Here is a 17,607-nt window from a genome sequence, read left to right on the forward strand (position 1 = left end):
ACTAAAAAGCCTCTCACAGAATCACCTCAGGGAGGCTTACCTTTGATATGAAGAGCAACAAAAAGTCCCCATCCCTCCATAACAATCCTGTCTTCTGTTCTCGTCCTCTGCTCTCCTCCACCCACTACGTTTCAATGTCAATCCATCAGCTATATTTAGCAGAGTGCTTTGAAAAAGCCCAACAACATGACCAAATTAATCATGAGGGGTAATTAAGATATTAATGCCCTATAACCTAAATTGCCCTTCTGATTACACTACTCAATGACACTCTGCACTGCTGGCCACAGTTACAGCTGGACTAAAATAAAACTAGTCCATACCATACTCTGTTATTTTTCTATGTTGTATCAATATCCATATTCGTTCTCCTTCATGTGGCTCCAGCCTGTATCTTTTTGTGGCTCCTCTATCAAGACCATATAAATCACATTATCAGCGTCCATCCTCACGTCTCTCCTGTTTAGAGCAATAACTCGAGGCTCCTTTCAGGCGGCGAGCGGCCATACTGTAATCAACAGCTCATATGTTAATCAGGCCAGCTCCCAGTAAACCATTTTAACACGCTTTCCCATTAGGGGGTGATGGTTGCGAAGAAAGGCTGGTGGTGGGGATAGGGGGAGGAAGGGAGGTGGTAGGGGGCTGGGATTGTTGCCGTTGGTCTACCATGCACAACAACCCCCAAGCCTCCGCGTGGCAATCATTAAAATGATTTATTTAACAATGCACCGTGGGCTGAGAGATTAGTGTGACAGGACTATTTTATAATTCATTTTCAGCGGCCAAGGGAAGTGCAATTCAGGCAGACAACAAACATACAGAGGCAAAGCACTGGCTCCTTGGAAAATAACATCCTAAACTTCCAACTTGTGCAGATTCCTTTAAAAAAAAGTTTAACAGAGGGGGAGAGGGCTTGTCTGGGGGGAAAGAAAGGGCATTCGTCTTCAGCACTATATCAACAGTCTGTGTCTGAAACGCTTGGGTTTGACAGCCTCAAATACACAGCCAGACCTACAGGGAGAAACAAACACTCACTACTGCAGAGCTGCATTCAAATACAAAAAGGCTTTGTATTTCACCTGAAATCTGACAGGAAGAAATGGGGGAACACAGTAGTAGATGTCAGGGTGATATCTGGAATGTTATCACCCCCAAAAAAATGCTATTCTTGTCATTCAATATGGGAGTGTGAATGCTTGGTCTTGTACAGCCTGGAGGAAAAATTGTTTAATCAACCAGCACCATGAATAAAGCATAAACACATTCGATAGATGTAAGTGTGGAATTGAATTGTGCTGTCAGTCTGCTGAGCTTCTACAGCAGTGAGCTTGTGTTCAGCCTCTGTCAACAACCTCCATCATTTTCATGCACCTTGATGAGTCTGGTGAACCACAGTGAACCATGGAGGCCTTTTCTATTAACAACAAGATCCATCCAATTAGGGAAGCAAAGGTCAGGACAAATCAATGCTATTGCATCGCAGTCTAGAGGTCCTTCACAGCAGAGCTGAACAGGGCAGGAGGAGGGGTGGAGGGGAGAGAAGGTCTGGACTCTGAACACTACGGAGTAGATTAGGAAAGGTTCTAGTTAGGAAAGGTTCTAGTTAGGAAAGGTTCTAGTTAGGAAAGGTTCTAGACGCTAGAGAACGACACTATAAATGACAAACTGGGGGAAAACAAACGTAAACTGACCATGGCGAGGTCTTTCATGACTGTGAGGACTGGATTGAACGTCTAAAGAAAGAAATGGAATAATTTTAATTAAAGCTTGTTTAGCTTCTCGTGAAATAGTGGGCGGGCTTTTATTATGGTGAGAGCAAAGAATTGATTGAATGGAAGAGCTGAAAATAAACAAGTGTGAGGGGAGGTATCATCTCGTTACCTCAGGTTTGGTACTTACCGTTGAGGGCCACGAACGCATCTACAAAATCAAAGGAAAAATGTGTTAATTTGTTTCTTTCAAAGAGCAAAAGCAACACAATACATTGGCATGATCTAAACCATCTCTTCAAAAGGCGCGTTCACAATGCACCTTAGCCTAGGGCTGAGGGAGATTTTAGCCCGGGGCTAAGCAAATGTTCACCTTAGCCCAGGGCTAGCTGGCTCTGCTCAGGAGCATGGTTAGCACCAACTTTTCGGGGTTAGCCCCAGAAACACGGTGCCAAAATAGCCAGTGTGAATCCGGGTCAAGAACAACGCCTAGAATGCTCACTGTCCAATCACAAAAGCTTCACTGTCATTTAATTTACAAATGCTTGTGATGCCTGTAATGCTTTCTGCAAATTATTTTTAATAAGTAAATTCATATTCTACAATGGGTTGGTCAAAACAAGCATTGTGATTGGTTGAGACGCGTTCTAAGCCATTGGGTAAGCCTATGACGCAAAAATGGGCATCTTGTTTTCTGCTCCATCTGAGAAATCCCTGTGCATCCAGTGTCCCATCAGCCCAGCCAGCCAATATATATATATATATATATATATATATATATTTTACCCCTTTTTCTCCCCAATTTTTTTAAATATCCAATTGGTAGTTACAGTCTTGTCCCATCGCTGCAACTCCCCTACGGACTTGGGAGAGGCGAAGGTCGAGAGCCGTGCGTCTTCCGAAACACGACCCTGCCAAGCCGCACTACTTCTTGACACACTGCTCACTTATTCCGGAAGCAAGCCGCACCAATGTGTCGGAGGAAACACCATCCAGCTGGGGACCAAAGTCAGCTTGCAGGTGCCCGGCCCACCACAAGAAGTCGCTAGAGCACGATAGGACAAAGAACTCCCGTCCGGCCAAACCCTCCCCTAACCCGGACGACGCTGGGCCAATTGTGAGTCGCCTCATGGGTCTCCCGGTCACGGCTGGCTGTGACACAACCCGGGATCAAATCTGGGGCTGTAGTGATGCCACAAGCACTGTGATGCAGTCTAAGACTGCTACGCCACTCGTGAGGCCCCAGCCAGCCAATTCATTAACTCAATCTCCACTGTAAAAAGGTTCTAGACATTACTTCCCCTTGCTTCTAGCCTAACATTTGGTTTGCAACAACGGGGGTTTGTACAAACGTTTCTGTCTGTCTCAACATTTGCAATATTGTTTCAATATTGAAATTCAATCTCCACTGTCCTATTGAGAATGAACGTGTCAGGACATCTTTTCTCAGCCAGTCGAAATCACGAATAAGCATCATTTCTATGGATATATACAAAGAAAGGTCAATATAAAAACAGGTATAACAAACACAAATGCAGCTACTTTGCTGTTATTCTAGCTGCACGGTTTGTCGTGACTGTGTTAGCCTTAGTTGGCTAGCTAGCAACCAAGGGATAAGAGCGTTGCCAACCAGTATGGCAATGGAACATTTAGAACGAACGACTGGGATATAGAACAAAAAGACTTCACGACTGAGTCGTGTCTCTGGCAACCGATAGAATGAACGGCCAGCCGGCTTGGTTTTTTATTTAATTGGTAACCCGTTGTAGAAAAGCAATTGTACACTCAAGTTAATACAAAACAACTTTTTTAGCACGGCTGTGTTTTCATAGCTTTTCCATTTACTTTTAATTGGATATATCCATGATAATAATAATGTTGAATGATTTCGCCTGGATCAGAAAAGTTGATGTCTCGTTCATGCACAGCATTCTCTGTACAAAAGTGAAACATTGTTTCCGAGGTCAGACAGGCAGACAGCAAGGTTTATACAAACCATCACTGTTGGACATAAAAGGCTAGAAGCAAGAGGAAATAACGTGTTAATAAATGTCTTATTGTTTATAACATTGGACACGAGTCAGAGATAGAATGTTGGTCGCATGTTGTGTTTGTCCAATTGTGAATCCTTAGCCCAGGGTTAACAAATGCTTGTGTGAACACAGGCTACACTCTGAGAAAGAAAGATGCTATTTAGAACCTAAAAGGGTTCTTCGGCTGTCCCCATAGGAGAACCCTTTGAAAGAACCCTTTTTGGTTCCAGGTAGAACCCTTTTGGGTTCCATGTAAAAACCTTTCCACAGAGGGTTCTACACAGCCAAATAACCGTTTTGGAACCCTTTTTTCTAAGAGTGTAAGCTATCCCAGGGCCAGTCTAGCTTGGAGCTAAGGTAGTCCGAAGCTAAGAACAAGGCAATGTGAAAAGGCCTAAAGTAATTGAGAATCGACTGCCTGTTCAATACTTATCGACATTCTCATCTATTGTGGTTTGTTGGTGCTTCTCTAAAGGAATGTGAACAGTCTTCATTTTCTTCTGATTCGTTGGTATTCCCCTAATCGGTATTAACCAGAAAGCAACACAGAGCTATGTACTCTAGTCTATACAGAGTGGTTGTGTACTCCGCTTTGGGGAGTATGGGGCTGTGTGTGTGTGTGTGTGTGTGTGTGTGTGTGTGTGTGTGTGTGTGTGTGTGTGTGTACGATGTTTGTGTGTGCTGTTGTGCATGGTGGGGTGAGAGACACGTCCCTGTCCTGCAGGACAGAGGCACATTGAGCCCAGATCAACAGAGGGAAGAGGCCTGCTTACTTTGGCAGTCTCCCAGTCCATCTGTGTTGCCATGCTCCACGTCCTGCTCGAAGGTCGATCTGCATAATGAACAGAGACATCATAGTGAACGTCTGGACTCACACAGGACTCACTCAGGCCTGGACAGATCAGGACTCACACAGGATCAGCACAGGCCTGGACAGATCAGGACTCACACAGGATCTGCACAGGCCTGGACAGATCAGGACTCACACAGGATCAGCACAGGCCTGGACAGATCAGGACTCACACAGGATCTGCACAGGCCTGGACAGATCAGGACTCACACAGGATCAGCACAGGCCTGGACAGATCAGGACTCACACAGGATGAGCACAGGCCTGGACAGATCAGGACTCACACAGGATGAGCACAGGCCTGGACAGATCAGGACTGAAACAGGATGAGCACAGGCCTGGACAGATCAGGCACCACAGGACCAGGACTATCGATATGGGTCTACGGTCCAATCACACGCATCAGGGCCAGGGGCCAGGGGCCAGGCCAATGAAGCAGAGGGAAGGTGGACACTATTTTCTCCCAGCCGCCTACGCTCAGCTCAGACCCGTCTTTCCTGAAGGATCACCAGCCATGCAGTGAAACAGAGCGGCCAACTGTCAGAGAGATTACAGTCAACGATGACAGCCTCTACTGCATGGACCACTGCTTACAATCAGAGCGTGGATCATGCTCTACACAGACTGGTCTACCAGGCTTCAAATCAGAAGTAGATTCTTGATCAAATAATTTTTGCTGAAAATGCAGTAAGAGGAAACACACATGCTATGTCGTTTTTTAAAAATCTGATGTCGACTTCTCTAGCCTTGGAGGGGGGTGCAAGAGGTAAAATGGTAGAATACTATAGAACAGGCATGGGGAGGAGTGGTGAACAGCAGACCCACATCATATGCAAGTTGATCAGAGGGGGGTGGGGGGAGGAAGAGAGAGAGAGCGAGCGAGCGAGAGAGAGAGAGAGCGAGAGAGAGAGAGAGAGAGAGAGAGAGAGAGAGAGAGAGAGAGAGAGAGAGAGAGAGAGAGAGAGAGAGAGAGAGAGAGAGAGAGAGAGAGAGAGAGACTCTAGGGCCTGTTTTCCCCTCCCACTCAATTTCTCAAGCAATTCTTGCTTGAGAAATTGCTCTTTGCTAGGTATTTAATTGTTAGAAATGATTTGATATTGAGATAAAAATGGCTGCATTGGGCCTTTAAACACTGGGACACGTCCGGCCAAATGCTTTCAATAGCTCGCCACAGAACCTACAGATCATTGCGCTCTAATCCCCACTCACTTAGAAATATTGTACAGTAAAAGTGAGGTCATCTAACCTCCTAAGGCCTCTGTCTACTCAATTTCCAAAGTGGAAACTCAATCAGAACAGTCGAGAGGCCTGGGCTTTAGAAATAATAATAGGATATAGTACTGTAGCATGCGGACCAATCATTTGGCTGGGATCAAATTAATTTAACATAAAAAGCTGTCCCTTTCATTATGACTTCATCTGTAAAATGGGTTTCACCCACAGAAACTCCATATGCTGTTTTTTCAAAACACATCTAGTTCTGCGTCATAAATATAGCCACAAATGATGGTGACCGCCAAGTCCCCCTCCTCCCAAGCCCCAGCCCCAGGGCAAATATCACTTTCCTTCCATCTTCCTTTCCAATAGCCCTTTCAGTTGGAAAAAAAACTACAGAGCACCACAAAAATGTGACTAATCATAGAAACAGTAGATCGATTGAAGTCATTGAGGAAACCAGTCATCACACAGCACAAATTATATTATGATTACTGTACATGAAATAGATAGTATGATAGTGGAGTGAACAGTAACGTACTTTGGGTCGAGCACCACCTGTCTGCATGCTCCCTCGGACACCCAGCCGCAGTAGGGATCCCTGGAGGCAATGCATGATCTGAAGGAAACGCACACAGCGCTCTCATCACAACATGTATCTTCATAGCGTTTTATTTTCCTGAAGACTGATTAGTTAGGACATTACAAACGCATTAATAAAGTCCTGAATCCAAGAGAATGGATGGATGGAGGGTTTATTTAAAAAACCTACTTCTTGCATTTGCCATGTCTCTCGCAGCGAGAGAGCGGCACCTTGACTACACAGGAGGAAAAGGCCACAAACAGAGAGTGTCCCTGGCTGTCCATCTGCATGCTGACGATCCGCTTGTCGTCCACACCGTCGATGCTGCACCTGGATTAGGGGCAGGGCAGAGAGAGAGAGAGAGAGAGAAGGAAGAGAGAGACAGACAGGAGGAGTTGTCAGCACTAACAGAAAACTTCAAACAGCCCCAGTCTCTCTCTGTTGATAGGAGCTCAAAGCCCCACCATAGTATCTTTGTCTGCAGGGTATAAGAGAGAGTCCACGCTAATCCCACCGTGCAGAGCATCCATCTACCCCAGAGGAGGGATTTATCTCCAGCCCAGCATTACAGCCCTCAATTAGGGCTTACAGTCCATCTACACTATGTAATGCGGGGTGGCCAAACCCAGATCCTGATCCCACCCAGCAAAGTCACCTACGCTATCCGCTCAGGCCAGATGGCTGAGGGCCAGAGACTGCTCTGCCCATGCCACGAAGAGAGGGGGGAGGGGGGAAGGTGAAGGTCTCGTCCTTCATCCCACACCCACCCATGTCACATGACGCTACAGTACGTTGTTGCATAACAAACACAAATCAGGTCCCTCATCTCCTCATTGACTCTACCCTATCATCAGGCCCCTCATCTCCTCATTGACTCTACCCTATCATCAGGCCCCTCATCTCCTTCTCATTGACTCTACCCTATCATCAGGCCCCTCATCTCCTCATTGACTCTACCCTATCATCAGGCCCCTCATCTCCTCATTGACTCTACCCTATCATCAGGCCCCTCATCTCCTTCTCATTGACTCTACCCTATCATCAGGCCCCTCATCTCCTTCTCATTGACTCTACCCTATCATCAGGCCCCTCATCTCCTCATTGACTCTACCCTATCATCAGGCCCCTCATCTCCTTCTCATTGACTCTACCCTATCATCAGGCCCCTCATCTCCTTCTCATTGACTCTACCCTATCATCAGGCCCCTCATCTCCTTCTCATTGACTCTACCCTATCATCAGGCCCCTCATCTCCTTCTCATTGACTCTACCCTATCATCAGGCCTCTCATCTCCTTCTCATTGACTCTACCCTATCATCAGGCCCCTCATCTCCTTCTCATTGACTCTACCCTATCATCAGGCCCCTCATCTCCTTCTCATTGACTCTACCCTATCATCAGGCCCCTCATCTCCTTCTCATTGACTCTACCCTATCATCAGGCCCCTCATCTCCTTCTCATTGACTCTACCCTATCATCAGGCCCCTCATCTCCTTCTCATTGACTCTACCCTATCATCAGGCCCCTCATCTCCTTCTCATTGACTCTACCCTATCATCAGGCCTCTCATCTAAATATTTGCTTTGGCAAGGCCCATGCAGATTCTCCTCTCATTTACTTCCTTTCCAGATATTCCAAAAGCCCCTTTATAATGTATTAAGAAGAGATCTCAGGCTGGATTGAAAGACTAACAGCCTCTCTCTGTTTTCTTTAATCATCTTGCATTTGTAAGAGTAGAGCTGTGTGGTCTGAGCCCGTTACTGAAGATCCAGGACCGGCCTCTTTAATTTAGTAGCTGTGGTCAGTGCAGAGTGTAACTTGATGAAACTCTTTAAATGATAGAGTAGCCATCTGGTGGGCTGGGTTAGCGGTGCTGGGTTAGCGGTGCTGGGGTAGTGGTGCTGGGGTAGTGGTGCTGGGATAGTCCTGGGGTAGTGGTGAGGTAGGTAGCGTGGCTAGCTAATGGAATACACACTTCTCCGGGTTATACACGTTGAGCTCCTCAAGGAAGAGACTGTCGTTCAGGAAACCGCTGTTCATCTTGGCCAGGAATTTAAGAATGATCCCCTTCTCCGATCCCAGGAAAACGACGGTGTGATTCCGATAGGGTCCCGCTGCATTGTCCACGGCGATCCGGGTTAGCCGGTATCTAGAACAGATATGGAATACCGTGAAGAACACGTTTATGGATTTATACCTCATCTCTTGATTTTAAGGCTGAACTCCACTGTGTGTTATCTAGTAGTATCTCCAATTAGATTTGGACCATGGAGCTCCTACTGTTATCAAAACAATGTATAATCTGCAGATCGGTATGGAAATACATTTGCATGTCTATTAATTCAGTGAGATGGAAAGGATTAAAGACAAATATATTACTGCCATTGAAAGACTAGATCTCTTCACACAAGGTCATGAGATATAAAACATGCATGCCTACGCTGGAATGAAAGCACTGACTTAATCATTTACATTATCTGAGTAAATGCTCACATCACAATCAAATCAATAAGATAAGGCCTTCTTCGCTCCCATTCAGACTGTCTGGTTTGAAATGACATTGAACGTCTGGTTTTGTACCATCGACAATAACAGCAATCTCAAGTATTACAGTATGTCAATGATTCTGTCCCATTAAGAATAACAACAACCTCAAGGACAATGTCCATGGTTTTGTCCCATTAAGAATAACAGGAAATCTCAAGAGGGGTCTCCTTGAGTCCAGTCTCCCTCCCTACAGATTGTGCCTGGCTAGCCGCTAGAACATATAATGGAATAGGTTTTCATAGTTGATAGGATTTTGATAGTCCAATTTGTAACAAAAGCTCAAATTCTATAATGTCCCTTTGGGGTAGAGATGAGATAAGGTCCTATTACAGATGGAGTTTGCGGCTGACTTCCTGTGTCAGAGTCATACTACACACAGAGGCTGTGACATAGATAATAAAACCCCTTCCACCATATGCCCTTATAAAAGTACCTGCTTTCGATGTATATAACCCTTTTAACTACCAACATGTAACGTAACGCTTTGCTATGTGCCATGCCATTTAAATAAAAAATATAACTAAGATTTATTTATATAATGATGCCACTGGTAATCACAAATATAGTAATGCATGATTCATGTATAACCTTGATGAACACCACCCATAACTCAGACCTAGCTAGCAGACCTAGCTAGCGTGCTAACTAGCGTAGCATCCTAGCTAGCGCGCTAACTAGCGTAGCATCCTAGCTAGTGAGGCTATACTCACCGCACCATGGTTTTGAGAAACCAGGGCCTGTTAGTGATAGAGGGCACAGCTTCATCCATGAGAGGGTGCTGCTTGATGAAGTTCAGGGTGTCGTCAGGGAACTCGTTGGACACCTTGTACTTCTCTAAGGACGGAGTGCCAGCACAACACCCGGGCCTGAAGTGGATGAAAGTAACAGGGAATCAAACAGTGGGAGTCAGAGAGCAGCCATTTGATCTCTTTACAAGGACAGAGTAGCAGAGGAGAAGGCCCTCTAAAAGTGAAGCTGCCTGATAGGAGATCCGTTCAAAGACATCTCACCTCTCGATTGCCTTATTAAAAAGGTTTTGCTGCACTATTACGGTAGAGCGGTACCCTGGATAACTTGGGTGGATTCTGTGGCCTGGCATTGAAACGGCCCTGATTCAATACTTTTCCATGGTAGACAGTGCAGAATGTAATAAGGTCTACAGTACATGAAAAGCAACAGAGACAGATCAGTCACAGAGACGAGGACACATTGCATGTCTGCTGCTGCTGCAGAAGAGGAGGGGGGGAAAAACCTGGGCAACATCGTGAAAACTCCCTTCTGTTTGTCTGCTGATAACGTCGACAGAAAATAAATTGAATAAACGAGACGTAGATTTCAGATCTCATTAACACCTGACCTTGTTTCACACAAACACATAATGTTATGCTAATCACCAGGGGTGGTATCCTGTTGTGCTCCACATTATCGCCATCCATATGGGGAGAGACACCAATTACAGTACCATCCCCCTCCACAGATCTTGGTTTTTAAACCCACGTTTCACGAGAGAAAAGGAGCTGCTCTTTGCCGGGTAATTAGGAACGCAGAGATGGAGATTGATCAGGCTGGTGCATTTGTAGGAGTAGGCAGCCATCTGGAAAATGATCTCATGCTTCATTTGCTGATATCGAGCTTCTTTAATGCTGCCGGTGAGTGTGTGTTTTTGAATGTGTGTGTGTTGCTGGTGTGTGTGCATGTATGTGTGTGTGTGGGAGTGCGGGGAGTGGGAGTGGGGAAATAGGAATACCTTGGTTTTGGAACCTTCTCCTCAGGAACAGGTGTCCAGGTGGAATCCGGGGACTTCTGCTCTTTAAAACGTCCAGTGAACGCATTGGCCACATCAGCCATGTCATAGGCGCAGACGGCCGACCCCGGAATGCTGTAGAAACATCACCCCACACAAAAAAGAACTTTTCTCAGTCCAATTGATATGATTCCACTGTGTGCAAACTGTGCATAGCATAGCTCTGAATCACTTGTCTATTTCCCGGACATTTCTGAGGGGCATTTCAGCTGCCTTGGCATTGAGAGACATCATGTACAAGGACAGGATTGTGACGGTTACAGAGCTGTTATTCTGCTAACCTTGTGGCCCAGGCTGTAAATCTCAGTAATCAGCCAGCGTTGGCTATGTTCAGAGCGAGAGGCACGCCATGCTGCCAAAGCACTTGGTTAAATTAATAGCTAATAAATCCCGAAAGCTACCTCCAGTCAAAACGTGTTCCCTCTCATTTCACTCACTAACTGCTATTCATGCCAGGATCAAATTCGCTTATAGGAATTCCAAGCCGCTTCATTGACTTTTAATGGCCATTAACCATGCTCAATTGCATTGTCACAAGCAATTGTCTTATCGCCTAAGAAACGCCATAAAATGGGATTTACAATATGTAGCAGTACTACAGCTCATTTATAATTTCTATTTAGATAAAAACTCCCTGCCTAAATTATTCTCCATTCTCAATATGCAATATACAGGAATAACATTATGCACAAAACTATTGTGACAGTGAATTATGCGCTGCGGTGGCCTAGGAAATTGATTTCCTTCTGTGCGGCCGCCGGACAATCGTACCTGTTGTGAGGTGTGGAGAAGGTTGCCATGACGACGTCGCGACCGTTGATGTGGATGACGTCGGTGACGGCCTGCAGGATGTTGAAATAGAAGTGGGAGTCTCCCGGGATGGAGCAGTTGAGCCGGGTCTTCAGGAAGGAGGTCCACTGTTTCTCCAGAACTCTCTGGGAGCCACCCTTGTCGTTCTTACACACCCTGGCCACCCGGGGGAACACCACCTGGACAGCACGTACACACACACACACACACACTCAGTGGGTGTTTTCAGACACACACCTGTTGTCTGGCTGGTTTCCTTATGCCCCAACCAGCACACTCACAGAAGGTAAAGCGTATTATTATTATTACTTCTCTGTAACTAAGCAGGTCTCGCAGACCAAAAATATTCACCATGCATAGATATACAACAGCCCACATTATTAATGACTGTGGGCACTTATTATGTTTCAATCAGGGAGTACCATTCCTTTATCCCACATCACCCACCAAACCATACGGCACACTCCTCTGCATTCTTCATTATATAGTGATGTTCCTTTCAAAATAACCAGAGAATTTCACTTTGTATTCATGTGCAGTACAAGACGTCAGTCAGAATTGGGTTTATTCAAAATAATATAATGTTTATGTAATTCATTTCCATATCGTATTTTCCTTGTAGGTATCCAATTAAACCTTCTCCATGCAAACTGAAATGAAAGGATTAATCAAAACATCTTCTATATCCCTCTGGTCTAAAACCTTGAATGAAGAATCAGCACATTTTCCTTTCCTCTTGTTCCTATCTGTCTCATTTCGGAGAAAAACTTCAAAATCCTTTGAGGAAACAGCCAGAGTAAGCAACAGGTTAACCAGTAACACGAAGTGTGAGTCAGAGGATATATTTAGACTTCAAAATGACTTTCCAGGAGGCACCGACATGCATTTTCAACTATTTTTAAGCCTACATCCTGCAAATGTTTTTCTATATCGAAAAGGTTTTACATTTTGGTCACACTGACCGCCCTTCCACATACTTGATACACCCACTTCCTGTTTACTTCCCCAAGCACATCCTGTCTCTCCTGTTCAGGAGGAAGTAGCCCTCAGCCCCAATCAGCTTACCTTTCCCATTGTGTTGTACTCCATGGCAATTTCCCGATAGAAGAAGTAGATGAAGTCACCGTAGTTAACTGCCTGTACGAAATACGGCTCTGAACAAAAAAAAGCAGACATATCATCACTAAACAGATCAACCCCATTTTACATCCAATACCTAAAGTATCAATCACAGTATAGAGTGAGGCACAGCCCAGACCTGGCACTGGGAGTAGCTCAATCCATCATCTCTATTAGGGGGCTATTTACATGTGGGGGATGAGGGATCTATCCATTCAGCTTTGACAACCTGGTCATGTTGTCGTTCCTAGAGGCAGCCAATTTACTTAGTACATAACTACTATGGGACTGGTTATGAGAGTGACAAAATCAACTCTGATTTGTTTTCCAAGCCGTCACTCATTGTGGTGAGTCTGTATCTCTAAGTGTTTCAAACATCAGGTCTTTGTATCCGATGACTCTCCTCACCTTTGAGACACTTGGAGTCGTGTTTGACAGTGCGCAAAGTCGGGCTGTCTCCAAGGCTACGATAAATGACTGCATCGATCGCTAGGAAATCTGTTACTGTTGCGGAGTAGAGCTTTCCATCTGGAGAGAGAGAAGAGAGAGAGGGATCAGGAAGTCAGCCACTGTACCAGTCATGGGCAGAACATACAAACACACTCAGAGATGCTGATCTCCATGACCAGGTACACAAACACTACAAGAGGAATGGATACGCACAGAAACCTTCCTCATTTAACACACACACTCTCACACACACACACACACACACACACGCTCCTCAATGCGAACAGTATCCGCAACGAGGATGACCTCAGCCCCTCTGCTTCAATTGGATGGCTGCATTGGCCTCAGCTTCAATTGGAAGGCTGCATTGGAAACTTTAACTACATAATTGAAAGGATAGCAAAGAACCCTCTTGATTACGTAGAGAATCCCATTCCAATTCCGCTGCTCCAAATTAACTGGTCATCTAAAGGCATTTACTCTGCCTTGGCTATACACAGAAAAACTCACATCCCATAAATCAGTTCACAGCGAATATCAATAAGAGAGAATCACTGTATGAGCGCCTCGGTTGGAAGAGCTGTAACCCACGAACGGAAAGCTGACTCATTCGGGGTTTCGTCTTTTTTATTTATTTTTAATCCCCACATTCAGGAGAATATTCCTGTTTTTTTTTGGTGTAAAACCACAATAGCTTCATGTGTTTCCAAGCTGCCCGCAGACTTACATCTGCCAAGCAGCAGATTGCTCCCAGAAACACGGAACAAATTGGCCCCGAGTTCAACAATTTCTTCAACAGCATGTAACAGACTGCCCCTTATTCCTGACCTACTGTTAGTATATTGATATTAAAATGGGCCACATAGTATTAAATACATCCTAGTGTTCCTAATGCAACCTTACACTCAAAAAGAGAAAGACTTCCTATCCAGCTAATGTTTAATGACTATGAGTAAAGGAAAAGGCTCATCTTTGAAGTGATATGCCTTGTATAATGGCATGATTACCGAGAGATACAGTGTAATTTAAAATGTTCTTGACATAGCATTCATACAACTAGTTTAATTTAACTTAGTATTGAATAGGATAAGATTAACTGTAATGTCTCCGAGGGGGATATTGTCTTAGACACACAGTACTGCTGTATACAAAATAGACACTGTACATTAAACACTTAACATAATGCATACCTTTCACTTGATGTGGTAATGCAAGATTCTTTAGGCTACTTCTTTAGACTAAAAAGGGTAACCTATATTTTCCCAAATCACATCCACATTCCAGTAACAAATTATTTATGTTCTCTCACCAGCAAACAGGGCGATGTTGGAGTGCTTGGCATCGTATGGGCACCGCGCCATCCCACTGATGTCCTCCCCTATAGCATCCATGGTGTCCATCTACAGTGGAGAGAGAAGAAGATCAGAGGAAAATCCACCCAAAAGCTAGCAGTCACCCCATCCCATCCCATCCCATCCCACCCGTCCCATCCCACCCCACCACAACCCCATCCCACCCCACCCCACCCCACCCCACCCATCCCATCCCACCCCACCCATCCCAACCCACCCCACCCCACCCACCCATCCCGCCCCACCCATCCCACCGACCCCACCCCAACCCCACTCCACCCATCCCCACCCAAGATCACTGGGCTCACGTCAAGATCACTTGGCTGAGGTAAAGGACACTGGGCTGAGGTCAAGGTCACTGGGCTGAGGTCAAGGTCACTGGGCTGAGGTCAAGGTCACTGGGCTGAGGTCAAGATCACTGTACGCTAACAGAGTTACATAGAGGTGTTTTCTCTCTCACAAAGACTGCAGCTTGCAGAAAGTCTTACCGCTCTTTTTGGTCTCTAAAGAGGACATTTTGTTTTCTATTTCTGTCTCTATGGAAACAGCTATCATCTACCCACTAAAAAGGTCACAAACTCTCACTGAGTCCTGAAAGCGATGCCAGATAAATAGTTAGATTTCTCTATTTTCTTTCGGCTATCAATATATTAATAATTGCATAAACAGAGGCCCTTTTAAAAGATACACATTTTTGAGACAAGGAAAGTTGCTCATGGCGTCGCTAGTCTGAGGGCACTAATTTCAACTGTATCACTGTGGGAGTTGAGGACTATGCTATCACTGTGGGAGTTGAGGACTATGCTATCACTGTGGGAGTTGAGGACTATGCTATCACTGTGGGAGTTGAGGACTATGCTATCACTGTGGGAATTAAGGCACTATGCTATCACTGTGGGAGTTGAGGCACTATGCTATCACTGTGGGAGTTGAGGCACTATGCTATCACTGTGGGAGTTGAGGACTATGCTATCACTGTGGGAGTTGAGGACTATGCTATCACTGTGGGAATTAAGGCACTATGCTATCACTGTGGGAGTTGAGGCACTATGCTATCACTGTGGGAGTTGAGGACTATGCTATCACTGTGGGAGTTGAGGCACTATGCTATCACTGTGGGAATTAAGGCACTATGCTATCACTGTGGGAGTTGAGGCACTATGCTATCACTGTGGGAATTAAGGCACTATGCTATCACTGTGGGAGTTGAGGCACTATGCTATCACTGTGGGAATTAAGGCACTATGCTATCACTGTGGGAGTTGAGGCACTATGCTATCACTGTGGGAATTAAGGCACTATGCTATCACTGTGGGAGTTGAGGCACTATGCTATCACTGTGGGAATTGAGGCACTATGCTATCACTGTGGGAATTAAGGCACTATGCTATCACTGTGGGAGTTGAGGCACTATGCTATCACTGTGGGAAATAAGGCACTATGCTATCACTGTGGGAGTTGAGGCACTATGCTATCACTGTGGGAATTAAGGCACTATGCTATCACTGTGGGAGTTGAGGACTATGCTATCACTGTGGGAATTAAGGCACTATGCTATCACTGTGGGAGTTGAGGACTATGCTATCACTGTGGGAGTTAAGGCACTATGCTATCACTGTGGGAGTTAAGGCACTATGCTATCACTGTGGGGGTTGAGGCACAGTGCTATCACTGTGGGGGTTGAGGCACTATGCTATCACTGTGGGGGTTGAGGCAATGTGCTATCACTGTGGGGGTTGAGGCACTATGCTATGACTGTGGGGGGTTGAGTCACTATGCTATCACTGTGGGGGTTAAGGCACTATGCTATCACTGTGGGAGTTAAGGCACTATGCTATCACTGTGGGAGTTAAGGCACTATGCTATCACTGTGGGGGTTGAGGTACTATGCTATCACTGTGGGGGTTGAGGTTGAGGTACTATGCTATCACTGTGGGGGTTGAGGCACTATGCTATCACTGTGGGGGTTGAGGCACTATGCTATGACTGTGGGGGGTTGAGTCACTATGCTATCACTGTGGGGGTTAAGGCACTATGCTATCACTGTGGGAGTTGAGGCACTATGCTATCACTGTGGGAGTTAAGGCACTATGCTATCACTGTGGGAGTTAAGGCACTATGCTATCACTGTGGGGGTTGAGGTACTATGCTATCACTGTGGGGGTTGAGGCACTATGCTATCACTGTGGGAGTTAAGGCACTATGCTATCACTGTGGGAGTTAAGGCACTATGCTATCACTGTGGGAGTTAAGGCACTATGCTATCACTGTGGGAGTTAAGGCACTATGCTATCACTGTGGGAGTTAAGGCACTATGCTATCACTGTGGGTGTTGAGGCACTATGTCTGAGTCTCTTGGACTGACTGTTACTTGGGCTTGATTCTGCTACAGCATCGGTGGAGGGAGGGAGGCCCCCCTCTTGCCTGTTTAATTTCACCGTGGCAATGACCTCTGTCTACTGTGGGCTTGGCTCTCTGTCAGTGATCTATTCCTGCCATTTGAACAGAAGGAAGAGACTCCCAGGCAATCGTGAGATATATATGAGGTCAATCCACTATCAAACAGCAAGGAGAAAAGGGATAAACAATTTTGTTGTTGCTTCTGAATAGATTATTGTATTTTTCCATAAACAATTAAAAACATGGGAAGCTAGACCTATCCTTGAGGATGTAAATTAATTAACTCACGGATTAAGGCCCTGTATGCAAATTAATAATACAAATAGAAAATAAACACATCTCTAGCATGGCCATCAAATGCATTTTAATTGGTTGCTTCCACAGTGGAAAGGGGCCTTGTAAGTCATTGCATGTCTATGTTGTTATCGTACAGGGTTTATCACTGCTATGGGAAATCAGAGTGTGCACATATTCATTGCACTGCCTCTCCCACTGAGACAGTCATGCTCCATCTCTTGGCTGCCTGTCAGGCTCAGGCTGGGGCAGGGGTTGGGGCTGAGGCTGGGGCTGAGGCAGGGGGTGAGACTGAGGCAGGGGGTGAGACAGGGGCTGGGGCTGAGGCAGGGGGTGAGACAGGGGCTGGGGCTGAGGCAGGGGCTGAGGCAGGGGCTGAGACAGGGGCTGAGACTGAGGCAGAGAATGGTGCAGGGGGTGAGGCTGAGGCAGGGGCTGAG

General features: G+C 45.6%; 1 protein-coding gene across 1 annotated transcript in view; it reads right to left on the reverse strand.

The window, feature by feature from the left end:
• Positions 1 to 17,607, reverse strand: part of sema6a (sema domain, transmembrane domain (TM), and cytoplasmic domain, (semaphorin) 6A) — a 100,131-nt gene that overhangs the window by 16,778 nt on the left and 65,746 nt on the right. The window contains exons 7-17 of the mRNA XM_084176638.1: positions 14,431 to 14,521; positions 13,080 to 13,199; positions 12,618 to 12,706; positions 11,514 to 11,731; positions 10,686 to 10,817; positions 9,649 to 9,804; positions 8,367 to 8,540; positions 6,580 to 6,720; positions 6,349 to 6,426; positions 4,516 to 4,574; positions 1,900 to 1,920 (exon numbers count right to left, since the gene is read on the reverse strand). Coding sequence (XP_084032764.1) covers positions 1,900 to 1,920; positions 4,516 to 4,574; positions 6,349 to 6,426; positions 6,580 to 6,720; positions 8,367 to 8,540; positions 9,649 to 9,804; positions 10,686 to 10,817; positions 11,514 to 11,731; positions 12,618 to 12,706; positions 13,080 to 13,199; positions 14,431 to 14,521 — 1,279 coding nt within the window. The remainder of the gene's footprint in view (positions 1 to 1,899; positions 1,921 to 4,515; positions 4,575 to 6,348; positions 6,427 to 6,579; positions 6,721 to 8,366; positions 8,541 to 9,648; positions 9,805 to 10,685; positions 10,818 to 11,513; positions 11,732 to 12,617; positions 12,707 to 13,079; positions 13,200 to 14,430; positions 14,522 to 17,607) is intronic.

The sequence above is a fragment of the Coregonus lavaretus genome (assembly GCF_964263955.1).
Source record: "Coregonus lavaretus genome assembly, chromosome: 14".
Classification (NCBI taxonomy): Eukaryota; Metazoa; Chordata; class Actinopteri; order Salmoniformes; family Salmonidae; genus Coregonus; species Coregonus lavaretus.